At 41.7% G+C, this 27,171-nt stretch overlaps 1 gene segment (V, D, J or C); it reads right to left on the bottom strand.

Annotated features, from left to right (window-relative positions):
- Positions 1–2,058: 2,058 nt before the first annotated feature.
- LOC100294952 (T-cell receptor beta chain T17T-22-like) overlaps positions 2,059–27,171 on the bottom strand; it is a 39,431-nt gene continuing 14,318 nt past the window's right edge. Inside the window, 2 exon segments of the V gene segment in view lie at positions 2,059–2,588; positions 7,051–7,086. Of these exon segments, the coding sequence occupies positions 2,263–2,588; positions 7,051–7,086 (362 nt within the window).

Below are 27,171 nucleotides of genomic sequence, written 5' to 3'. Positions count from 1 at the left end.
AAAGTGAAAAGTGAAAGTGAAGTCACTCCGTTTTGTTCGACTCCTGGTGACCCCATGGACTGCAGCCCACCAGGCTCCTCCATCCATGGGATTTTCCAGGCAAGAGTACTGGAGTGGGGTGCCATTGCCTTCGCGGCCCAAAGTAATTCCTATCCCAATTTCTAATTGTATTTTTCCTGGTTTTGAACTCTTCATAGATGAAAATATAGGGCATATCTTTTGTGTTTGGTTTCTTTTGCTGATTGTCATGCTTATGAGAATCATCTATATTGTTTGGTATAGTTATAGTTTAATATACAAACATGCTACAATTTAATGACTCATTCTACTGTTGGTGGACATTTGGGTTGTTTCTAGTTTGGGGCTTTTATGAATGAAGATGCTCTGAAAAATTCTTACATATGTTTTTTTAGTGGGCAGGGACATATTCATTCAAGGGCAGGATTGGTAGGTATTAGGGTATGAATATCTCTCAGCTATATAGAACCTGACTTACACTTTAATAAACATTTTGTGTTTTAACTGTGTTTTCTGGTAGCTCAGCTGGTAAAAGAATCCACCTGCAATGCAGGAGACCCAGATTGGATTCCTGGGTCAGGAAGATCCAGTGGAGAAGGGATAGGCTACCCACTATTCTTGGGCTTGGGCTTCCCTGGTGGCTCAGCTGATAAAGAAACCATCTGCAATGCTGGAGGCCTGGATTCTATCCCTCGGTTGGGAAGATCTCCTGGAGAAGGGAACGGCTATCCACTCCAGTATTCTGGCCTGGAGAATTCCATGGACTGCAATGGGGTCACAAAGAATTGGACATGACTGGGCAACTTTCATGTTCTTTCATTTTAACTGTGTAGTGTAGTAAGAATTAAATTAGGTTGTGGAAACATTTAATGTGGTCTTTGGCAGATAGGAGGCCTCAACATCTATTGCATTTAAAATGTAATGAAGGCATCGTATTCCCTTAAGTCAAAGTGCCATAATGGACTTAAATATCTCCCTATTGCTTCTTCACCTACATTATTATCATTGTATAGCCACAATGAATGAATCTGTTTCTAGCCATTCCATTCTTTTGAAAGATTTTCTGTTGGTAAATTAGATTCAACTGGATCAAAGACTATGTTATCATAAGAACCATCACCCTGCAAAGGGCTCTGAAGCCTGCTGAGAAGGGGAAATCAAAGAGGCAAGAGTCTCAATCCCGATGACATATATAACTAAGGAAAACTTATTGTATAGCCCAGGAAACTGTACTCTATACCCTGTGATGACCTGTATGGGAACAAAATCTAAAAAAGAGTGCATATATGTATATAGACAACTAAGTCACTTTGCTGTACATCTGAAACTAACACAACATTGTAAATCAACTATATTTCAATAATAAAAAAAAAGAAGCAAGCCTCTCATACCATGGCCCAGGAGAGGGCTATGAATATAGATGGCTTGTGGGTTTCATGAAAGAGTAAGGTAGGGTAGGCTAGAATGGAGGCTGATGATTTTTATAAATGATGGTATGGTTTTTATCAACTCAATATTTAATTCCTTAGAAGATAAACTGGGGTCATTAGAAAAACAGTGTTTAAAAACCTTTGACCAAGGAACTTCCCTGGTGCTCCAGTGGTTGAGAATCTTCCTGCCAAAGCAGGGGACTTGGGTTTCATCCTTGGTCTGGGAAGATTCCACATGCTGTGGCTGGGCAACTACTGAGCCCCTGTGCTGCAACTACTGAAGCTCACATGCTCTAGAACCCATGCTCTGCAACAAGAGAAATCACCTCAGTGGGAAGCCGGTTCACCGCAACTAGAGAGCAGTCCCTGCTCTTTGCAACTAGAGAAACTCCGTGCAGCAATGAAGACCCAGTGTGTGCGTGTGTGCTAAGTCCCTTCAGTTGAGTCCAGCTCTTTGTGTCCCTATGGACTATTGCTTGCCAGCCTCCACTGTCCATGGGATTCTCCAGGCAAGTACACTGGAGTGGGTAGACCCAGTGCAGCAGCCCCCCATCCCCCCAAAAATTTAAAAAACAAAACAAAAACCCTTAAATCAGAAAGGAGAGAGAAATCACAGGTGCAAAGATTTACTTTATTTATTCATTGTCCCCCCAACATTAGCACGATTAAAGCCAAAGAGGGGGAGGGGGATGAGGTGGGGAGATGGGTCAGAGGATTGCAATAGGGGTTGATCTGTGGACAAAGGGCCTGAGGAGGGGTGAGGGGCTGGGACCGAATCAGCACAGGTGACTGGGGAGCCTGTAGACCTCTTGCTCTAACACTCGTTCTTACTGAAGCTCTTGACGAGGGTGGTAGTCAGGCTCTTGTGGCTGACCTCACACGTATAGGCGTCATGGCTTTGGTACTCTGAGCTGGGCAGTGTCAGGATGCTGCTGAGGCTGTAGGTGCTTTTCTTGCTGTCCTGGTCTGTGAAACTGTTTTGGAAGTTGCTGCTGCTCTGAGTAACCCCATCCACTTTCCACTTGACATTGATATCTTTGGGGTAGAAATCATTCACCAAGCACACGACAGAGACAGTTCCGGTCTTCAGCTGCTCATCAGATGGTTTGAAGAGGAAGACGGATGGCTCAGCATCAGACCCTGAGGAAGGAAGAACAGAGAAGGGTGTTTAAGTAACAGTGAAGTTCTCTACTGGGGTGCACTGTCTGGAGTGACCTTGGAAATGCAATAGAAAGATGTGCAGAGAGCCACATGCTCTTTTTGTAGTATCCAGGGGCCACCCAGGGAAGTCAAGAAGCAAACTCACAATTGCCATGATTTTGAGTTTTTCTGTAGCCCCCTACTCCTTAAGAAAGCTCTGAATTTTTTGTACTCTTTGCAGCCATTCTAAGGCTGCAAAATAATATGAATTTTAGAAAAAAATGAAGTGAAATATCCCATGAAGATACTCCTCTTTGGGTCAATCCTTGATAGCTTTAAACATTCTCTCCTGCATTAAAGTATTAAATAATTAGCATATTTGATACAAAAATTCTTGTAAGTCCTTATATCTTCCAGGGGATTGTCCCAACCTAGGGATCAAACCCAGGTCTCCCACATTGCAGGCAGATTCTTTACTGGCTGAGCTATCAGGGAAGCCCTATCAACTTTTTAATGGAATTTAAAAATTCATTAAAAGATTTTTTTAAAGCCCTAAATAATTTTAGAACTGTTTAAAATACTTAAATAGTTTGAGCAGTTTGAAAAGAGTTTTAAGTTTTCTGACCTTATCTTTCTTTCCTTCATCTGTGTTCCCTGCCTCCTACAAGGGAACCCAGCGCAAGAGGCCAAGAAACAAAACCACTTCATCAGACCCTCTTGGAGTTTAGAAGTGAGGACAGATCTAACAAGATCACTTCCCCCTTGCCTCTCCTAGTCCTGTGCAGTGATGTCAGGCTGTCTTCTACTTCCTGGGCTTCCTTTGGGTGTGTTGGGGTCAGACCCACCCTTCATGGGTGAGCCCTAAACTCTGAGTCTGGGTCCGAGCATGTGTGTGTGGGTGTCAACCCCTTCACCATCTGTGATCAAGCCAGCAACTCTCCCACTCCTTGCAAAAGGCCTCAAAGGGACACCCCCAGCCCTGGCCTTATGACTGTCACCATATGGGGCAAGTCTCAGGCAGACTCGTAGGGTCAACTGTAATTTCAGCCACCTGCCCAGGAGAAGCTGATGAGATGCACTTCTGAGCAGCTGTCAGATGGCCTGCTAGAAATCCCCTTGGTGGGCCTTTGAGTTCTTGAATGGGGGAGTGTGAATTAAATAACAAAGAATTCTTTGCTGGGAGAAGTCACAGATCAGTGAACAGATTTTATAAAGCTATAAACCTCCATGTTAACCAAGCAGTTCAATATCAGATACTGAATTTTTAATGTTTTGATATTTTCCTTTCTTTTACTCTTCGTATTATTTTTTTTTCAGAGAATTTTATAAAATAGCCTATGCAGTAAAATAAGTTGAATTCTAGAAAAAAAGGAGATGAAATATCCTATGAAGATACTCCTATTTGGGTCAATCCTTGATGGCTTTAAACATTCTATCCTGCATTAAAATATTAAACAGTTATCATATTTGACATGGAAATTCTTGTAAGACCTCATATTAACTTTTTAATAGAGTTTAAAATTAATTGAAAGATTTTTAAAAGGCCCCAAATTATTTTAGAACAGTTTAAAATACTTACATAGTTTAAACAGTTTGAAAAGAGTTTTAAAATGTCCCTAAAATAGTCCTGTCAGGTTGTCCACAAACCAAAAATAATTTTTTTCAAGTATCACTTTTGAAATTAGCCAGAGTAAACAACAATGACAATAACAAATTTTAAAATGATTTTAAAGGGTAAAACACCCAGATTGAAAATTTTCTATCATGGAATGAGGGGGTTGGAAAATACTTTCCTGTTTTTTATAAAAAATTTATTAAAAAATGCCATTTATAAAAAAATGCCATTGAGTTTTTATCAATGGCATTTATATACATTTAGATATTTTGTATGCCTGAAATATAATCTTACTGAAGCCATTACATTTCTGAAAATTAAAAACACCACAAATTTATCTAATTTTTTTTCAGCAATATAACTATAATATTTAGTTTGAACTTTTAACTCAGTAAGTTAACTGATCAAAACCTGAATGGCCAGATTGCTAGTCTTCAGTTAGATTTTTGCTGGTCTGAATTTTGCCCTAAGAGTTATATGTATAAAGAGAAAATTATATATATATATAAATATATAATGTTAACTTTTATATATATTTCATTTTGATTGAACATTTATTACTAAATATATTTGATGAGAGGATATTGAAATAATTATAGATCACTGAAAAAAAAACTAAGTTCTTTATAGTCCCCTACTGGTAATTTTTATTAAGCAGATACAATAATATAAGTTTTATTTTTGTAATTGCTGTTAAAAATCAGGCTTCTCCCTATTTTCCCCATGTTAGCTCACGTCCATCACATTTCTGTTCTCTACTGTTAGCGACATGATTCGTATCACTGTGTCAGGAAAGCGGGCCATAACACAGCTGAATGGGCGATCACCGGGTTGGCCATGCCTTTTGAGGCCTTTAGCGGCCAGGTGCGTGGCCACTAGAGCCCAGGGGCCTGGCCGCCAACGTCCTTCAGTCATGAAAGAAGACGCCCCGAAGTCTAAAGACAGCCGCGAGGTCTGCAGACCACGTTAGCGGCCACAGCCCCCACAGCGGTACAAAGACACCGCCAAGTAATAAGAAAAATCATACTCATTAAAATATTTCCTATCTTTTTAACGTCTGTGGGCATCTAAAAAGTGCAGTTATTTTATTTTCCTTCGCTTAAATTTCTTCAAAGCTGAGCTTTTGGGAGCAACCCTCTTGCCTTCATTTATAAGAGGAGATGTATTTATACATTTCCAGTACAGTCTAATACAGAAATTTGGCTTTTTTTTTAGAGTCATCTGTCAAGGTATAGAACCCCTATAGCATTTCTGAATATTGACAGTTTTTCATTCATTTTAGACTCTAAAAATAACACAGCTGCTGATTCTCAATCAAGCAGAAACTTTAACATAGACAAGTATATTTTTCTAATGTCTTACTGATTTTTTAGTGCATTCCATTAATTTTTATTGGTATAAAATAATTTATCAGACACACTTCTCTACTTTTCTGTTTTGTACATCTAGCAAAAATCAGTACAATATTTGGCAAATCTCAATGAAAATTAATTCACTTTGGCTCTTTAGAGCTGCAAAGATTCCTTGTTATGGAGATATTTGAAAAAATTTTAATATCCTATCCCAGGGACATTCTACAAATCTTAAGATGTAAAAAATTTAAGTCTCTGTTATGATTTTTAAAAGCTAAACATCTTTATCTTTGGAAAAGTGTCCTTTTTCATCGACACTTATTTTTTCCCCCTTTGAGTCATTTGGTTTAGATTAAATTAATCTTTTTTGTCTACAAATCCAGTTTTGGAGCTGAGTTTAACTTTTCAAACTGACAATAACTCTGAAATAGTCTCATTTACCCATCTCTACAAAACTCATACTTAAGCCTCTAAAAGTCCATACTGGCATTTAGACCCACATTTCAGAAGGTAATAGAGAAAAATTATTTACGTCTAATCTCCAGACGTGTCCCTTGGCCAAAGATGATCCACAGATTTAACTTACTTTCCTCTCAACAAAAAACACTTTTTGCTGCTAATCTCTTTCAATGGTCAGATACAGAGAAAATCTGGTCATTTAGGTGCCACATTAACTAACTAGCTTTTTGCTCTTTCTTGAGACAAACTGATTTCCAGCCCCCGACTCATCTGATTTTTCAGAAGAACCCCATTCTCTTCAAAACTGACCTCAACTCATATCCCAAGCATTAAACCCCCCAAATTTCACAGCTCTATAAGAAAAAGGACTTGAAAAGTGCACTTACGATTGATTTCCACCTTGGTCCCGCCGCCGAACGTAATTCACAGCGAAGTCCCTGACATATCCCCCTTAACAAAAACCTCCTTCTGAAGCCAATCACAGGAAAGAGCCCAGTCCACAGAAAAATCCAGTCATTTCTCTGCCTTTCTCTTCACAAACCCTGCTCTCCTTACAAATTCAACGATGTGGCTGTTTGTTCAGCTTAAAAATTGACTATCTTCTGATTTTCTGTCTTTTACTTTTGGGGACACCAGGCATGGCTCATGTAACCAAAATATCACAAACCCGCACAACTGATACAACAGGACAGAAGTCTCCAGTACAAACAATTGAACAAAAGTTTACTCACATTTGATCTCCACTCTGGTCCTTGGCCCGAAAGTGAACCACAGTGATTCCCCCTAATTTCTGCTTGTACAAATACCTACCCTGAAGGGGCATCAAGCCCCCTTCCCCAATTACGTTAAAAATTAATCTTAAATTTACCATCAGCTAGCCTCCTATGGAAGAATTTCCCTTCCCCTCCTCTGTACCTAACCTGGGAATGAAATTTGTTTTAGCCCTGACACTGAATTAATGAAAACAGGCAAAAAGGAACAAAAAGTAAACCAATTAGACAGAAACAGCAAAGGATTAGCTGAAAACAATACTTACTTTTGATCTCTACCTTGGTTCCTTGGCCGAAAGTATTTACACAACAGTTCCTCTTAACCTTGTTCCTATACAAAAACCCTTTCCCTTCCTGACCACTGAGCAAAGCTGTTTCAGAACAGACCCTTTGCTCCCCAATACATTTCTGAAACTATCACTCAGACAAGTTATTCTCACCCAGAGACTGGTTCTTCATAGAAAATGTGCAATCAGTTCTCCTGTTTGATTACGGATGGATTATAGCTTTGCCCTGGAGAATGGCAGAGTCTGGTTTCATAGAGTCAATGAATGTATGGATCATTTCAGAGACACAGGGATCATAAGACACAGACAACTGAGAAAGGAAAGTTTGGATTTTACTCACGTTTGACTTCCAGCTTGGTTCCTTGACCTAACGTCCATCACAATGATAGCTGTACGTTAGTTATCTCGCTGTATAAAAACCCTTCTCACTAAAGGGGAACAGAGCCTCGGGTCAAGCCGCTGAAGCTTAACTCCCATCTCAAGCAGGTGTGGAGGCCCTGGGGCTTTTCTGATAGAGAATGTTTGTCATTCTTAGGTGAATTCTAAAATCCTTAGATGATTTATTTATGTCGATGGCCTAAATAAATGGTCCCATACGTTAGCAATCTCCCACCTCTGGACTGCTACTTATTTACTGGAAAGCAGGTTGAATATAAATTAGAAAGAAAGATAAACTCATTTTATAAAACCCTGTACTTTTAGACAGTTGAAGCTTAGTTGATTTACAGTGTTGTGTTAGAGACATCAAAGTGATTCAGCTATATACACACACATATATATTCTTTTTAACATTCTTTTCCATTATACATTATTATAAGGTATTCCAGTAGTCATGTATGGATGTGAGAGTTGGAGTATAAAGAAAACTGAGTGCTGAAGAACCAATGCTTTTGAACTGTGGTGTTGGAGAAGACTCTTGAGAATCCCTTTGACTGCAAGGAGATCAAACCAGTCCATCCTAAAAGAGATCAATCCTGAATGTTCATTGGAAGGACTGATGTTGAAGCTGAAACTCCAATACTTTGTCCATCTGATGCAAAGAGCTGACTCATTGGAAAAGACCCTGATGCTGGGAAAGATTGAGGGCAGGAGGAGAAGGGGACGACAGAGGATGAGATGGTTGGATGGCATCACCGACTCAATGGACATGAGTTTGAGAAAACTCTGGGAGTTGGTGATGGACAGGGAGGCCTGGTGTGCTGCAGTCCATGGGGTCGCAAAGAGCTGGACACGACTGAGAGACTAAACTGAACTGAACTGACTGAATGTATTTCCCTGTGCTATATACAGTAGGGCCTTGTTGTTTGTCTCTTTAATATCATGTATCTGTTAATCCCAAACTCCTAATTTATCTCTCCCCCGTCTTTCCCCTGTGGTAACCATAAATTTGTTTTCTATGTCTATTTCTGTTTTGTAAATAATATCATTTTAAAAACTGTACTTCTTTATACCTTCTCCTGGGGTGAGGGGAGGGGCGGGGCTTGCACATGACAAACCTCATTCAATGTTATTATGAAACTTCTTAGCTTTTCTCAGTTAATAATACTGAAATAATGTTTTTTTTCTATTTGAAACTCTCTTTTGCCACCATGTTGTTTTAAAAAAAGACTAAATGTATTAATATATCAAACCAAGGCCCATGTCTTATTTTGAAATATATTTTGGAGTGAAGCTGTAGATGGCCCATGAAACAAAAACAAAGATCAAAAGAGTAGAAAAGTAGACTTTTCTTGGTTAGTTGTCTGTTGTCACAGGACAGGTAGAGCTGGAGGGGTACCCACCATGCCACAATGAGCTGAACCAGGTGTATGCTGTCTTTGGAGCTGCTAGAGAATTGTGGCATGCCTTGATGTTTCCATAGTAACCCCATCAAGGGCCCCGAAGACCTCATTTTGCTGTGAGCCCATCTCTACTTATTCTGGTCCTGTTTCCCTTTTAACTTTCCATTCCCACTTCAGCATACTAAAGTCCTTACTGTTCTCCTGAGACCTCCAGCTTCTACAAAGCTCCCCCTCTTCTTGGAAACACTTTTGTTCACCTGCCTTACTTGTGAACAACTAATTGTCTTTCAAGACTCAATTTAAGAGAGACTTTCTGTTGGATTATCTCCCAGCAAACAACTCAATGTTGTAGAGTACAGAGGCAGGTCACTGAGCCTGTAACACCTAGTTGCTCTTATCTGCAGTTAGATTCTTTCTGCCCTACTGGATTGTAAGCTGTTTGATGTTTCATTGCCTTATATTTGGAAGGTCCAGTCTAGTATCTTCACTTGGTAAATGCTCAACAAACATTTGCAGAATGAATGAAAACAACAAAACAAGAGACAAAAACAAACCATAAATAGTTGAAAAATCAAGACTAGATCAGAGCCGATAAATTATAAAGGACCAAGGATTAATACTGACTATGGTAATAGTAAGTTTTACAAAAGAAATTGTAATAGTAATTCTGAAGTAGGTTCAATACTATATACAAGACTACACATGAAATGTGGTTTAAAAAGTAAAAAAAGAGAAGTTGTGTTAGGCATATACAGTGGAATATTACTCATCCATAAAAAGGAACGAAATTGGGTTATTTGGAGTGATGTGGATGAACCTAGAGTATGTAATACAGAGTGAAGTAAGTCAGAAAGAGAAAAATACCATATATTAGTGCATATATATGAAATGTAGAAAAACGGTACTGATAAACCTATTTGCAAGGAGGAATAGAGATGTAGACATAGAGAATGAACTTGTGGATGCAGCAGGGGAAGGAGAGGATGGGATGAATTGAGAGAGGAGCACTGACGTATATTGTGTGTAAAATAAATATTAAGAGCTAGTGGGAGACTGCTGTATAGCACCGGGAGCTCAGTTCAGTGCTTAAGGATGACCTAGAGGTGTGGGATGGTGGGGGGAAAGGGAGGCCCAAGAGGGAGTGAATATATGTATACTTGTAGCTGATTCACTTATAGCGTATAGTAACTAACACAATGTTGTAAAGCAGTTATCCTCCAATCAGAAAAAAAGGTAAAAGAAGAGAAAAGAACTGACATCTTCATCATAAACTAATTATGACAGAGCTTTGCAATGGAGCACAAAACAGCCACTAAGGGGATAAAGTAGGTTTCTGCATAGTCACGTAGAAGGTGATACAGAAGATATAGGCTGAATGGTATATATTGTATGATACTATGATCCCATTTTAATTGAATATGTATGGATATGAATAGAGGCTAATTGCAGAAGGAAATACAATCAACTGTGCTCAGTAATTGTCTCCTAAAATTGATTACAGTGGTGTGTTGTTGTGGAAGAAAGGGGAGCAATGTCTTCTCTTTCTACTGTACTATTGTAGATTATTTGGTTTTTAAAAATTATGGGAATATATTCCCATAGAAACACTAAGGCTGTACCAATTTTGATAGCTTGATATCATCAAGTAGAATTCTCCATAGTCATGAGCAATTGTAAATATAATTTTTAAATGATATATACATGTTTAATTTTTCTTTGTCATTCAAATACTGTTTTAATAATATTTAAATTAAGAGTGCAAAAAAGGTAGGAGTTTTCCTGTTCTGTATAGGAGATATTGTTTTACCAATGTAGGACATATGGGTGTGATGTGGGGGCTGAAAAATGTATATTCCTAAGTGAGTAAATAGGAGATTGAAAGTGAAGCATGTAAGTAAATGACTATTAAAAGCAGAATTTGCTGCTAATAAAAGATTCTTATTATAAGAACTGTTGTGCAAAAGCTAGTTTTTTTGACTACACACAGTAGGATCAATAGGAATGGTTGTGATGTTTGCTGTAACATCACATGGATCACTGAAAAGTGGCTGAGAACCTTAATGTGTATGTGGTTTATTATTTGAAGGCAAAGGATGTCTTAGAAGCATTTGTGAAGACCTACCATTCTACAGAGTGTCCAGGATGGGCCTTGATAAGATTGATTTACTAAGGAAAAATAGAGTCAATAAACTGGTCTGAGGGGTTCTTAGATTTATGCATGAGTGATGGAAACAGAAAATTTAGGGGAGCATTCCAAAAAACTCATCACTAAAGCTGCTTTCCATGTGGCTGCCAACAAAGTCAGATTCTTAGAATAAATTCTCAACTGCTCATGGTGTGTGTGTGTGCTCAGCTGCTCAGTCGTGTTTGACTCTTTGCAGCCCCATAGACTGTAGCCCACCAGGCTCCTCTGTCCTAGGGAGAGAAAGAAAACATGAAAGAGAGAAAGACAAAATACATGTAGATAAGTCATCCTGAAAACTGTTGAGAAGCTTTCTAATCAGTGTTCTCAGGTCTAGCATTTCAAGAAACACCTTTTTTTTTTTTTTTTTTTAGTTTGACACAAGTAACCAGCCTATTTGAAAGGTCTGTCTCCCATCAGTACCATACAGAAAACCACCCAACATGTCAGAGACACAGTGACACAATTTTGCAGAGTTTGAGGACTGAGGGATTCCCTACCTGGCTCCTGAATGTTTGCATCTGATAATCCATCCAGAAGTCTGTGGTTCAAAATTTTTTCCAGCTCATCATTCACAATCGGAGAAGGCAATGGCACCCCACTCCAGTACTTTTGCCTGGAAAATCCCATGGACGGAGGAGCCTGGTAGGCTGTAGTCCATGGGGTCGCTAGAGTCGGACATGACTGACCAACTTCACTTTCCCTTTTCACTTTCATGCATTGGAGAAGGAAATGGCAACCCACTCCAGTGTTCTTGCTTGGAGAATCCCAGGGACGGGGGAGCCTGGTGGGCTGCCGTCCATGGGGTCGCACAGAGTCGGACACGACTGATGCAACTTAGCAGCAGCAGCCAGAGCAGCAGCATCATTCACAGTAAAGTCCAAAGTAGGTGTGGTTCTTTTGGCTTCAGCTTGATTCCTTCCTCCTTAAGATCATACTGTCTGTCCTTTGTACTTGACTTAAGCTGATAATTCAAAAAATGAGGAGGAAATTCTTGAGCCACATTCAGTGGTGATCAGAACCTGATCAATTGCTGTTCTCCAGGCTAGAGTGCCACAAATAGACATCTGACTTGAATCCCCAAGGGGCAAGGATGGCCTGCATTTGGCCAGAAGGAGGAAGACAGAGGTCACTTGAGACCTGGAGATCGCTGCTTCTTTGCTGCTTTGGGGCTGTGTCTATTTCCATCCATTTCTGAAGAAAGACATGCTGAGAGAAGCAGTCCTTTGCCCAACCATGTACAAGCACATAAGCTGTACTCCTGACCCGAAAGTCTGGTCCCGCTCTGGAAAATGTAGACGCTCATCTTGTTTCTGGGGCTTTCCAGGTGGCGCTAGCGGTAAAAGATCCGACTGTTGGTGCAGGAGATGCAAGAGACTCAGGTTCAGTCTCTGGGGCAGGAAGATCCCTTGAAAGAGGAAATGACAACCCACTCCAGTATTCTTGCTTGGGAAATTCAATGGACGAGGAGACTGGCAGGCTACAGCCCATATAGTTGCAAAGAGTCAGACACCACTGAGTGCCTGAACATGCACACAAACACACATATCTTGTTTCCACGAAGACATAAAGGCTGCAGGTGTTTTTTTTTTTTTTTCACTTTCTAGAGTGAAAGATAAAACAGTAGCAACATACCAGGGCTTATGAACCCTTGGAGAAGCTCTGACAATGAGATTTATATATTGAATGTTGTGGTTTCCAGTTGGTTTTACACTAGTGATGAATCTTTCAAGCTCTACCCTGGAGTTCCCTAGCCCCTTGTCTGTCTACTTGGCATGTAACCCTGTGTCCCCCTCACCCTGCTGCACAGAAACCCATTGCAGACAACTACTGTGATTGAGCCAGCTCTGCGTGCAGCCATGGAGTCCCTGAATTCAGGCTTGGTTCTGTCACGCGAGTGTATGTTCCTTGGTTCTTTGTCTCGTCACAACAAAGATTTGGAGCGACAGACATTAAAGCCCTCAGTGCGTCACAGCTCTCAGGTCTTGGACAAACCGTGTTATAGCTCTTAGGCAAATCAGTGTTACAGCTCTATTTTATTTAGAAGATAGCAGGAGAATCCATCCTCAAAGCGTGAGGGCATGCCAACCCAAAGACTCAAAGAGAAGAGTGTGGAGGAGAGTGCGGGGACAGAGAGAGAGAGTGAGCGAGGGAGAGAGAAAGAGCGCACGCATGTGGGAGAGAAAGAGAGCAAGAAAGTGCTTTGGCTCCTCCTTTTATATGTTTTTTCCTCCACCTGGGCCTGCCCTATGCAAATTGGGCTTAGCCAAGAGTGCTGTTTGTTCTACCTGAAGTCTTCACTCTGGTCCTCAGACCTTCCTTTGACCTTCCTTTGTTCTATTTTCGCGGGCTTTTCCCTTCCTTGTCTTTTAGCCACCGCCATTTTGGACTCCTTTTCCCTATTCTACTTACCTAACAGTTCCTCACATTTTTGCCTTTGTTGTCAAAATCTTCAAATCCTTCATGAACACTCTACCCTGCTTTCTGCTGACTCAGGACTACTCAGTGAGAGGCCCCTCCCACCCCTCTGACCACTCCCCACTTCCTCCTCTTCCCAGTTTTGCTCATTTTGACTAAGAACCTGGGCTCTGGATCTTTTCTGTCCACTGACCTGCATTGCCTCCTTCCCTTGATATGTACATCCTGATTCCATTTCAAAAGGATTTCAATCTCACTCTACTTTCCAATTCTGCCCCCCCACCCGCAATTCTGTTCAGCTCCAGGGGTCAGTTAAGCTGCTTACCACACAACCTAATATTTTGCTGCTGCTGTCTCTGCCCTGTTCTTTCTGTTGTGGGTTTCTTTGTTTCTTTTTTCTGATTATACCACAAAACTTGTGGATTTCAGTTCCTTGATCAAGGATTGACCCTGGGGCCCTTGGCAATGAGAATGTGGAGTCCTAACCACTGGACTGCCAGGGAATTTGCTTTGGGTTTATTTCTTTAAAAAATCATTTTTGCAATTAAGGTTTAAAAAATTTTTTGTATTTATTTATTTAAAATTTACTTATTTATTTGACTGTTCTGGGTCTTAGTCAAGGCACACAAAATCTTCTTCATTGCAGCCTACCAGATCTTTAGTTGCAGCATGAGGGATCTTTAGTTGTGGCATGTGGGATCTAGTTTCTTGACCAGGGATGGAACCCAGGTCCCCTGCATTGGGAGCATGGATTCTTAAGGGGAAATATTGTGATTGAATGTGTGAGTTTAATCCCTCTTCTTAAACTTGATTTTTCTTAAATTGGCTCCTTTGGTTTCTAAGTGGGGTTAAACTAGGCTTGTTCTTGGCTCTTACTCCCATGTTGCTGTTCAGTTGCTCAGTCATGTCCAACTCTTTGTGACCCCGTGCACTGCATGCCAGGCTTCCCTGTCCTTCACCATCTTCTGGAGCTTGTTCAAACTCATGTCCATTGGATCAGTGATGCCATCCAACCATCTCATCCTCTATCGTCCCCTTCTCCTCCTGCCCTCAATCTTTCCCAGCGTCAAGGTCTTTTCAAATGAGTTAGTTCTTCACATCAGGTGGCCAAAGTATTGGAGCTTCAGCTTCAGCATGAGTCTTTCCAATGAATATTCAGGGTTGATTTCCTTTAGGATTGACTGGTTTGATCTCCTTGGGACTCTCAAGAGTCTTCTCCAAATCACAGTTCAAAAGTATCAATTCTTCAGTGCTCAGCCTTCTATATGGTCCAATCTCATATCCATACATGACTACTGGAAAAACCATAGCTTTGCTAGACGGACCTTTGTCAGCAAATTAATGTCTCTGTTTTATAATATGCTGTCTAGATCTGTCATAGCTTTTCTTCCAAGGAGCATCTTTTAATTTCATGGCTTCAGTCATCATCTGCAGTGATTTTAGGGCCCAAGAAAATGAAGTCTGTCACTGTTTCCATTGTTTCCCCATCTATTTGCCATGAAGTGATGGGACCAGATGTAGGGTTGTCCAGTGAGGGGACTTCCCTAATATTTGGAAACCCAAAGAGAAGTCTTCAATATTATCCATGGGTTATATATGCACATGCATGCTCAGTGGTGTCCGACTCTTTGAGACCCCATGGACTGTAGCTCACCAGGCTCCTCTGCCCATGGAATTTTGTGGGCAAGAATACTGGAGTGGGTTGCCATTTCCTTCTCCAGGCGATCTTCCCAACGCACGGATCAAACCCACGTCTCTTGCAGCTCCTGCACTGGCAGGTCGGTTCCTCACCACTGAGCCTTTCTGCAGGATAATATATGGACAGAGGTGAGAACCATAGGATCACCTAGTGAGGTGCTCCAGGCAGGTAGGAGCATCAACATCCTTCCCCCTAGGTTTCCTACCCAAGTCTGAGGACCACACGGTTAGGCAGTCTGTATCTCCAATAGCAGAGGTGCTCTGGCTTTGGGGAAACCATGTGGGAATTTTCCATTTCTGGCATCCACTTCCTTTATTAGCATATCCCCAAGCATGTGAATATTGTACTTTAGACCCTAATTTTTTTGCTTTAAAGTTCTGTTTGAACTATCTAGAGTGACTTCTTTTTGCTGCATGAACCCTTGTGTGTGTGCGTGTGTGCCTGCTCAGCAGCTCAGTCGTGTCTTACTCTTCTGTGACCCCATGTAGCCTGCCAGGCTCCTCAGTCCACGGGATTCTCCAGGCGAGAATACTGGAGTGGGTAGCCATTTCCTCCTCCAGGGGATCTTCCCAACCCAGGGATCAAACCCACATCTCCTTCATTGGCAGGAGGATTCTTTACCGCTGAGCCACATGGGAAGCCCAAATCAGGCTCCTCAGGGCAAATCATCTCTGTTTATGTTAAATCAGGAGTGACTTGGCCATGTCTGTGCTGCTGGTGCTGTGGAGGAAGAAAGAGGGTTAGGGTGTACTGAGGAGACTCCTGCCCCTTCTGCCAAAACCTTCCAGTGACTTTCAAAGTGGGGGTGCATCCGAGAGTATTTGTGCATTGTTTTCAATAGATGGAGGAACTAGGAGGAGTAGCTGGGGCGGCCCAGCTTCACCCATCTGCTTCCTTGGGTGGTCTATGTTCGTGTGTGTGACACTGTGGTAGGTAAACCGTGATCCTGCTGACAGTAGTAAGTTGCAATATCATCAGCCTTCAGACTGCTGATGGTGAGGGTGAAATCTGCCCCAAATCCACTGCCACTGAACTGGGAAGGGAACCAGGAAGGCGACCTGGGTATTGCATAGATGAGGAGCTTAGGAGCTTTCCCTGGTTTCTGTTGATACCAGGCTAATTTAGTGTCAATGCTCTGACTGGCCTGGCAAGTGATGGAGACTCTGTCTCCTAGAGATGCAGACAAGGAGGATGGAGACTGGGTTACCTGGATGTCACACCTGGCACCCGAGATTGGAAACATAAAAACATATATCCACAGGATTAACCAAGTTATAAGAGGACTTCCCTGAAGGGCCAGGTAGTACTGACCACACTGGGCTGCACAAATCCCCAGTGTTGTCCCTCCTTTCCTGGGAGCCAGAGCAGCAGGAGACCAAGGAGCTGCCCAGGGGCCCTCATGTTCACTGTGCATTCTAACCGGGACGGACTCCTGCCCAGGCTGTGATCAGACTATAAGGAAGTGTCTGGGGTAGTGGGCTGAGCTCTGGGGACATGCAAATCAGCAGGGGAAGGGCAGGGCTGGTCGAGGCTGCAGGGCTGGTTGAGCTCAGTAACCGCACAGAAGCAATGAGTTCCCAGCATCCCACGTTAGACCAGAGCAACACAAATTAGCCTGCAGAGAACATGTTTCTTCATGCAGGCCATAGGACACAATCAGCCTACCATGCTATGATTAGAATGTTTGATTTTGCTCCCTTCGGAGTTGAAAACTTGCTTTTCTTGCTATCTCTCCAACTAAGGCAGAGTCTTTCAGGTATGGCACACACCGAAAACTTCAAAAATTTTATAACTTTCTTCAAATGAGAACCTATGTACATGATGGAGGCCAGTGGGGCCTTCTCTTTGATCCTCTGATGCTCTTAGTAAGATAAATTATTAGCAGTACCAGCAAGAAATGCTATGAAGTAGAAGAGCAATAAAAATGCACACAGTCATGATTTGTAAACAAAGCACTAGACATTGGGTATCTGTCATCACTAACCTTTCATCCCCAGCTAAGCATTTATGTATGGTCTGTCCCATTATCCCCATCAAGACCAGCCAAGATAAGAAATTTTCTATCTGCACATCTGAGAAATATCAGCCATCTTCCTAATTCTGTGTGCTCTTACTTTGACTGTGTGGATCACAACAAACTGTGGAAAATTCTTAAAGAGATGGGAATACAAGACCACCTTTACCTGCCTCCTGAGAAATTTGTATGCAGGTTAATAAGCAACAGTTAGAACCAGACATGGATCAACAGACTGGTTCCATACTGGGAAAGGAGTATGTCAAGACAGTATATTACTTCTATGCAGAGTACATCATGTGAAATGCTGGGCTGGATGAAGCACAAGCTGGAATCAAGGTTGCCAGGAGAAATATCAATAACCTCAGATATGCAGATGACACCACCCTTATGGCAGAAAGTGAAGAGGAACTAAAAAGCCTCTTGATGAAAGTGAAAGAGGAGAGTGAAAAAGTTGGCTTAAAACTCAACATTCAAAAAACGAAGATCATGGCATCTAGATGGGGAAACAGATGGGGAAATAGATGGGGAAACAATGGAAACAGTGACAGACTTTATTTTCTTGGGCTCCAAAATCACTGCAGATCGTGGCTGCAGTCATGAAATTAAAAAACACTTGCTCCTTGGAAGAAAGCTATGACCAATCTAGACAGCATATTAAAAAGCAGAGATATTACTTTGCTGACAAAGGTCCACCTAGTCAAAGCTATGGTTTTTCCAGTAGTCATGTATGGATGTGAGAGTTGGACTATAAAGAAAGCTGAGCACTGAAGAATTGATACTTTTGAACTGTGGTGTTGGAGAAGACTCTTGAGAGTCCCTTGGACTGCAAGGAGATCAAGCCAGTCAATCCTAAAGGAAATCAGTCCTGAATATTTATTAGAAAGACTGATGCTAAAGCTGAAATGCCATTCCTTTGGCTACCTGATGTAAAGAACTGACTCATTTGAAAAGACCCTGATGCTGGGAAAGATTGAACAAAGGAGGAGAAGGGGATGACAGAGGATGAGATGGTTGGATGGCATCACTGACTCGATGGACATGAGTTTGAGCAAGGTCCGGGAGTTGACCTATGGACAGGAAAGCCTGGTGTACTGCAGTCCATGAGGTCACAAAGCAATGGACATGACTGAGCAACTGAACAGATTACACATATTTATGCTAGATGTTCCCTGAATTCTACGTATTATTCCTCATGCTTTCTCTCCTGTCTTTCCCCAAGGTCTTCTTATTTAGAAGCTGAGGTCTTCCCTAGACCAAATGCCCATTTATACCCTTGCACCTATTAATACTATGTTCCTTAAACTTCATATTGCACCATCCTATCACAAAATCTTTTCAAGATCCTAAGAGAGTCTTGGATTTAAGATATTAGAACCCAAGCGTGATGAGGAAGCAGTCACATAGGAAGATGAAGGTGGAAGACCCGTGTGGAATATGGAGTCCATAATATGATAGGGCATCTTAGAATCTTGCCTGGGAAACTCCATGGACAGAGGAGCCTGGTGGGCTACAGTCCATGAGGTTGCGAAGAGTTGGACACGACTGAGAGACTGAGCACATAAATTAGTTTTTAGGCTTTCTTCAGTTGGCTTGAAAAAGTACAGCTGATAGCAAGAAAATTTTACATTTAGGAATTTTTGCTGAATGGTATTGAGGAATCACAGTTTTAATTTGGTTGCCAAGCCTCTCATAGACCATACATTTCCTGGAGTAGTCATATGATATTTTTGTCTCCTTTTCATCGTGCATTATTTGTCTTCACAGCTCACTGCATATGTACTTTTGATGCCATGCTCTGATGCTTTGCCTAGGCTCCTGGAGCTCTAGGCAGGATGCTCAGGGCTCTATTAAAGGGGTTTCCTGAAGATGGGGCCTGAGTGCGTCAGAAGAGTGAGAAGCAGCAAGATAATGCCACAGCCATAACTCCTTATCTTTCTGGCCTTCTGGGTCTCGGGTGAGAGATTTAGGGAAGAAGTATCTTTATAAAATTAAAAGATGATTTTACCATGCAAAATGAGTAAATCATTTTACTTAAATGGTGTAATTAGTTATGATAAGGAGCAAACCCTACATTTTATATATATATGCTTTAATATATGAATGATGCAATGTATAATCGCCATTCCATCATGATTGCAGGTGTCTCTGGGGACATCATGATGACCCAGTCTCGAAGTTCCTTGGCTGAGTCTGCAGGAGAGGAAGGTCATCATCATCTACAGATCCAGCCAGAATCTTCTATACTTCAACCAGAAAACCTAGTTTGCCTGGTACCAGCAGAAACTGTGGGCTTCCCCAGTGGCACAGTGGTAAAGAATACGCCTGCCATGTAAGAGCTTCAGGAGATGTGGGTTTGATCTCTGGGTCAGGAAGGTCTTCTGGAGCCAGATTAACAGACTTTTTTTTTTTCCCCCCATCTTCTTCCTTTACAACCACTAGTACCTTGAGTAACTTAAGCTCTAAGTACTTCTAAGTAGCTCTAAGCACTAATGATTGTTCATCATTAGGGGGGTTATTATGAGATAATTGCTATAGGTGAATAAGCCCTTGCTACAACATTCAACACTTAGTAAATCTCTAAGACTTCATTGATCACTGAGGAAGGCTTTCTTATCTCTCCTTGCTATTCTTTGGAACTCTGTATTCAAATAGGTATATCTTTCCCTTTCTCCTTTGTATTTTGCTTCTCTTCTTTTCACAGCTATTTGTAAGGCCTCCTCAGACAAACTTTTTGCTTTTTTTCTCTTGGAGATGGTGTTGATCCCTGCCTCCTGTACAGTGTCATAAACCTCCATCCATAGTTCTTCAAGCACTCTGTCTATCAGATCTAATTCCTTGAATCTACTTGTCACTTCTATTGTATAATTGTAAGGGATTTGATTTAGGTCATACCTGAATGGTCTCTGGATGCTTTTGAACTGTGGTGTTGGAGAAGACTCTTGAGAGTCCCTTGGACTGCAAGGAGATCCAACAAGTCCATCCTAAAGGAGATCAGTCCTGGGTGTTCATTGGAAGGACTGATGCTAAAGCTGAAACTCCAATACTTTGGCCACCCCATGCGAAGAGTTTACTCATTGGAAAAGACCCTGATGCTGGGAGGGATTGCGGGGAGGAGGAGAAGGGGACAACAGAGGATGAGATGGCTGGATGGCATCACTGACTCAATGGACATGAGTTTGAGTGAACTCTGGGAGTTGGTGATGGACAGAGAGGTCTGGTGTGCTGCACTTCATGGGGTCGCAAAGAGTCAGACACGACTGAGTGACTGAACTGAACTGACTGAATGGTCTAGTGATTTTCCCTACTTTCTTCAATTTAAGTCTGAATTTGGCAATAAGGAGTTCATGATCTGAGCCACAGTCAGCTCCCAGTCTTGTTTTTGCTGACTGTATAAGGTTCTCCAGAAAATGGCAACTCACTCCAGTGTTCTTGCCTGGAGAATCCCAGGGATCGGGGAGCCTGGTGGGCTGCCGTCTATGGGGTCGCACAGAATTGGACACGACTGAAGCGACTTAGCAGCAGCAGCAGCAGCATAGAGATTCTCCATCTTTGGCTGCAAGGAATACAACTGATCTGATTTTGATATTGACCATTCTGTGATGTCCATGTGTAGAGTTTTCTCTTGTGTTGTTGGAAGAGGGTGTTTGCTATGACCAGTGCATTCTCTTGGCAAAACTCTATTACCCTGCTTCATTCTGTACTCTAAGGCCAAATTTGCCTGCTATTTCAGGTATTTCTTGACTTCCTACTTTTGCATTCCTGTCCCCTATAATGAAAAGAACATCTTTTGTGGTTGTTAGTTTTAGAAGGTTTTGTAGGTCTTTATAGAACCGTTCAACTTCAGCTTCTTCAGCATTACTGGTCGGGGCATAGACTTGCATTACTGTGATACTGAATGGTTTGCCTTGGAAATGAACAGAGATCATTCTGTTGTTTTTGAGATTGCATCCAAGTACTGCATTTCGGACTCTTGCTGACCGTCATGGGTACGCCATTTCTTCTAAGGGATTCTTGCCCACAGTAGTAGATATAATGGTCATCTGAATTAAATTCACCCATTCCAGTCCATTTTAGCTCGCTGATTCCTAAAATGTTGACGTTCACTCTTGCCATCTCTTGTTTGACCACTTCCAATTTGCCTTGATTCATGGACATAACATTCCAGGTTCCTATGCAATATTGCTCTTTACAGCATTGGACTTTACTTCCATCACCAGTTATATCCACAACTGGGTATTGTTTTTGCTTTGGTTCGTCTCATCAGTCTTTCTGGAGTTATTTCTCCACTGATCTCCAGCAGCATATTGGGTGCCTACCAACCTGGGGAGTTCATCTTTCTGTGTCCTGTCTTTTTGCCTTTTCATACTGTTCATGGGGTTCTCAAGGCAAGAATACTGAAGTGGTTTGCCATTCCCTTCTACAGTGGACCATGTTTTGTCAGAACCCACCACCATGACCTGTCTGTCTTGGGTGGCCCTACACGGCATGGCTCATAGTTTCATTGAGTTCCAAGGCTGTGGTCCATGTGATCAGATTAGTTAGTTTTCTGTGATTGTGATTTTCAGTCTGTCTGCCCTCTGTTGGAGAAAGATAAGAGGCTTATGGGAGCTTCCTGATGGAGAAAAGGAAAGATACACCCATTTGAATGCAGAGTTCCTAAGAATAGCAAGGAGAGATAAGAAACACTTTCTCAGTGATCAAAGCAAAGAAACAGAGAAAAACAATAGAATGGAAAAGACTAGAGATCTCTTCAAGAAAATTAGAGATACCAAGGGAACATTTCATGCAAAGGTGGGCTCAATAAAGGACAGAAATGGTATGGACCTAACAGAAGCAGAAGATATTAAGAAGAGGTGGCAAGAATACAAAGAAGAAATATACAAAAGAGATCTTCATGACCCAAAAAATCATGATGGTATGATCACTCACCTAGAGCCAGACATCCTGGAATGCAAAGCCAAGTGGGCCTTAGGAAGCATCACTCTGAACAAAGCTAGTGGCAGTGATGGAATTCCAGTTGAGCTATTTCAAATCCTAAAAGATGATGCTGTGAAAGTGCTGCACTAAATATGCCAACAAATTTGGAAAACTCAGCAGTGGTCACAAGACTGGAAAAGGTCAGTTTTCATTCCAGTCCCAAAGAAAGGCAATGCCAAAGAATGCTCAAACTACTGCACAATTGTACTCATCTCACATGCTAGCAAAGTAATGCTCAAAATTCTCCAAGCAGGCTTCAACAGTACGTGAACCATGAACTTCCAGTAGTTCAAGCTGGATTTACAAAAGGCAAAGGAACCAGAGGTCAATTGCCAAAATTCATTGGATCATCAAAAAAACAATAGAGTTCTAGAAAATCTTTTATTTCTGCTTTATTGACTATGCCCAAGCCTTTGACTGTGTGGATCGCCACAAACTGTGGAAAATTCAAGAGATGGGAATAACAGACCATCTGAACTGCCTCTTGAGAAATCTGTATGCAGGTCTGGAGGCAACAGTTAGAACTAGACATGTAACAACAGACTGGTTCCAAATAGGGAAAGAAGTATGTTAAGGCTGTATATTGTCACCCTGCTTATTTAACTTATATGCAGAGTGCATCATGAGAAATGCCAGGCTGGATGAAGCACAAGCTGGAATCAAGATTGCTGGGAGAAATATCAATAACCTCAGACATGCAGATGACACCATCCTTATGGCAGAAAGCAAAGAAGAACTAAAGAGCCTCTTGATGAAAGTGAAAGAGGAGAGTGAAAAAGTTGGCTTAAAACTCAACATTCAAAAAATGAAGATCATGGCATCTAGATGGGGAAATAGATGGGGAAACAGTAGAAACAGTGACAGACTTTATTTTCTTGGATCAGTACAAAATCACTGCAGATGGTGACTGCAGCCATGAAATTAAGACACTTGCTCCTTGGAAGAAAAGCCATGACCAACCTAGATAGCATATTAAAAAGCAGAGACATTACTTTGCCCACAAAGTTGGTCTAGTCAAAGCTATGGTTTTTCCAATAGTCATGTATAGATGTGAGAGTTGGACTATAAAGAAAGCTGAGCACCAAAGAATTGATGGTTTTGAACTGTGGTATTGGAGAAGACTCTTGAGAGTCCCTTGGACTGCAAGGAGATCCAACAAGTCCATCCTAAAGGAAATCAGTACTGAATATTCAATGGAAAAACTGATGCTGAAGCTGAAACTCAAATACTTTGGCCACCTGATGTGAAGAGCTGACTCACTGGAAAAGACCCTGATGCTGGGAAAGATTGAAGGCGGGAGGAGAAGGGGACGACAGAGGATGAGATGGTTGGATGGCATCACCAACTCAAAGGACATGAGTCTGAGTAAACTCCAGGAGTTGGTGATAGACAGGGAGGCCTGGCTTGCTGCAGTCCTTGGGGTTGCAAAGAGTCAGACACAACTGAGTGACTGAACTGACTGAAGACTTCTTAAATGGCAATTGGCCATGTAGTTATTGTTTGTGTATATTATTTTTAGTAGTAGTAGTAGTAGTAAAAATCTCAGTAGTATAAATAGGCATATTTCCTTGAATTTGTAATAGTAATAGTAGTAGAAATAGTCATATTCCTTGAATATGGGTTCTTTTTGTTGGTCTAGTTTTCTGTCTTTATTTTTTTTTTTAATTTATAATTAATTTTATTTTATTTTTAAACTTTACATAATTGTATTAGTTTTGCCAAATATCAAAATGAATCCGCCACGGGTATACATGTGTTCCCCATCCTGAACCCTCCTCCCTCCTCCCTCCCCATACCATCCCTCTGGGTCGTCCCAGTTTTCTGTCTTTAAAAATACTTCTCAGAGTGCTTTTCAGAGAAGAGATTCAAAGACTGTGCCATGATGGAACTCTGCTTAATGTTATGTGGCAGCCTGGATGGGAGGGGAGTTTGGGGGAGAATGGATACGTGTATATGTATGGCTGAGTTTCTTCACTGTTCACCTGAAACTATCACAACATTGTTAACTGGTTATTCCCCAATCCAAAATAAAAACTTAAAAAAGTAAGTTATAAGGATATATTGTACAACACAGGAAAAATAGCCAATATTTTATAATAACTATAAATGAATGTGGAACTTCCCTGGTGGTTCAGACTGTAAAGAATCTGCCTGCAAAGCAGGAGACTCAGGTTCAATCTCTGTGTCTGGAAGACCCATGGAGAAGGGCATGGCAACCCACTCCCGTATTCTTGCCTGGAGAATTTCATGGACAGAGGAGCCTGGCGGGCTACAGTTCATGGGGTCACAAGGAATCAGACACGACTGAGAGACTTTCACATGAATGAATATAACTTTAAAAAATTGTGAATCTATGTTGTGTGCTGGAAACACATATTACACAACTATACCTCAATAAAAGGTAATAACAATAAACTTTTTACACACCGTGAAAAGACCGTGTTGTGGACAAACTCCTCTGCAGGCCTGAAATGGAAATCTCTTTTTAGAATAAATTAAATAGAGGTTGGAGGGTTTTGTGTTGTCCAGAAAGGAAGCTTTCAAAGGACTGAAGTCCCTGGCAAGGATTATCCTTTCACCCTGCAAACCCTTCCTCAAAGTAAACCCTGCAGCTCTGAACAGAGCATACAGCACAGTGCAGCTGCTGTAACCACCAACCCTCAGCACATAACTGGCCTGGGAGGATTGTTCATGTTTGGGGCTGTAACACCGTGGGAGGAAGTGCATAATCCTGCTGGCAGTAATACATGGCAGCATCATCAGCCTCTACTTGGCTGATTGTGAAAACAAATTCTGTCTCAGATTGAGTCGCAGTGAACCTCTCTGGGACACCATTATAACGATTATCAGCATCATAGATGAGAATCATAGGAGCCTGGCCAGGTTTCTGCTTATACCAGCTTAAGTAATCACTAATGCTTTGATTGGCTCTGCAAGTGATGGAGATGCTCTCTCCTAGGGATGCAGCGATGTAGGCTGGAGTCTGGTAGAGCACAGCCTCCCCACTGGCAGCTGAGAAGGAAGCAAAGCACAAAGTCACCATGGTTGACAAATCCCATGCCTCTTGCCTCCCAGCAGAGTTTAACTGCACTGGGGTCTCTAAGAAGGGATTGGGGGTCAGAGATCCACAGAAACCCTGGGCAGGATTTCCCAGTTAGCAGGGAAGAATTCCCATCATCTCCAGGGTGTATCCCCTGCATTCCTCTTCTCACCTGGGAGCCAGAAGAACAGAAAGCAGGAGAGTTGAGTCAGGACACCCATGTTTCATCCAGGTCCTGCCTGAGCTTCTTTTTTCTTGCCCAGAATCACTTAGATTCACTTGCCTGAAAATCACTTGCCTCAAAATCACTATTTATGAGGCTTCTGAAGAGCAGAAATGGACTCTGGAGAAAGCATGCAAATCATGAGGGGTTAAGCAGTTTTGTCCTTACAGCTGCAGAGCCAGTGCTGCTGTGGGGCTCAGGGCCTCCTGGGTGCTCACATCATGGATCCACATTCAGTCCCAAGGGTTTTCTCTCTGGTATTTGTAAGATAAAATCATCTCTACATTTTGTGGTACTTATCTGTACTGAGGGTCTAAAATCTAATTACAATAGGAAGGTCTTTTTGTAAAAATTTAGAAAGAAAAATAGTTATATTTTTATAACTCTAAGACTTAAATTTTAATTTGAACCTATTGTGTATTATATGAGCTATCAAGCTCTCGAGATGGGTGTGAAATATTGGTTCTAACTTGATAGATCCTTTTTAATCTTTTCTGCATTTCTCTAACACTGGCCTCGTGATTTACAATAAGGAGAAAGTCCTGCTGTGACTTTTGAGTTTGTTCCAGTAGTTTCTTCAGGCTTTTTAATGCAGGGCCTTTGTAACATGTCATGCTTAGAAACCTATTCCCTAGGGCCGTATTTTAAAATGGAGGATTTTATCTGTTCACGGGCCAAGAAATCATTTAATTTAGAGCAGCAGTCCACAACCTTTTTGCCACTAGGGACTGGTTTCATGGAAGAAAATTTTTCCACGGACGAGGGGAGGGGGAATAGTTTAGGGATGACTCGAGTGCAGTAGGGTTTGCGCTCTTATGAGAATCTAATGCCGCGCTGATCTGACAGGAGATGGACCTCAGGCAGTAAGGTGAGCAATGAGGAGCAGTTGTAAACATAGATGAGGCTTTGCTCACTTGCCCATCCCTCCTCGCCTCCTGCTGTGTGGCCCAATTCCTATCAGGCCTTGGACTGGTAGCATTCCATTGCCTGGGGTTTGGGGACCCCATATTCAGAGTGTCATGACCAGATAGTTTAATGACAATAGCTAGAATAATGGAATAAAATAGAATAGAATGGAAAACGAATATGTGATATGGTCTTATGGTAAGTCTGTTTTGTGGGTTTTTAAAATATGTATTATACCTATGTTGTGTATATGTGTGTGCTGTGCTGTGCTTGTTTGCTCAGTTGTGTCTGACTCTGTGCAACCCCATGGACTGTAGCCCGCCAGGCTCCTCTGTCCATGGGGATTCTCCAGGCAAGAATACTGGAGTGGGTTGTCATGCCCTACTCCAGGGGATCTTCCCAACCCAGGGATAGAACCCAGGTCTCCCGCGTTGCAGGCAGATTCTTTACCATCTGAGCCACCAGGGAAGCCCGTATATATATGTGTGACTGTGATCTAAAAACCTAAGGGGCACTGGCTTAAGGATGTCTACTTTACCCAGTGTAGATGTCTTGCCTCTCTAAGAAAGCATTAGAGACCCTGACAATGTGGAGATGTATGTGCAAATCAGTCTTTGGGAGGTGAATGGGCATCTTGCTTGGTTTTCTCCTAGCTAATTGATAGAAGGAAACAGCTTTCATCCCCATTAGTATTGATCTTCAAGTTTTCTCCCCAAAACATCATGGACTTTAGTTACCTTGAGTAATCTGTCATGTTCTATCACCTGGTTAACTGTTTAAGAATTTTAGAGCCAAGTATTAGAAACTGTCTTTCTCCAGTACCTAGTGAATTAAAGTTTACAAAGCATTCAAGTGAC

The sequence above is a fragment of the Bos taurus genome, chromosome 11 (genome assembly GCF_002263795.3).
Source record: "Bos taurus isolate L1 Dominette 01449 registration number 42190680 breed Hereford chromosome 11, ARS-UCD2.0, whole genome shotgun sequence".
NCBI lineage: Eukaryota > Metazoa > Chordata > Mammalia > Artiodactyla > Bovidae > Bos > Bos taurus.
Note: the sequence above shows the minus strand (reverse complement) of the source record. Positions and strands in the feature narration are given on the sequence as shown.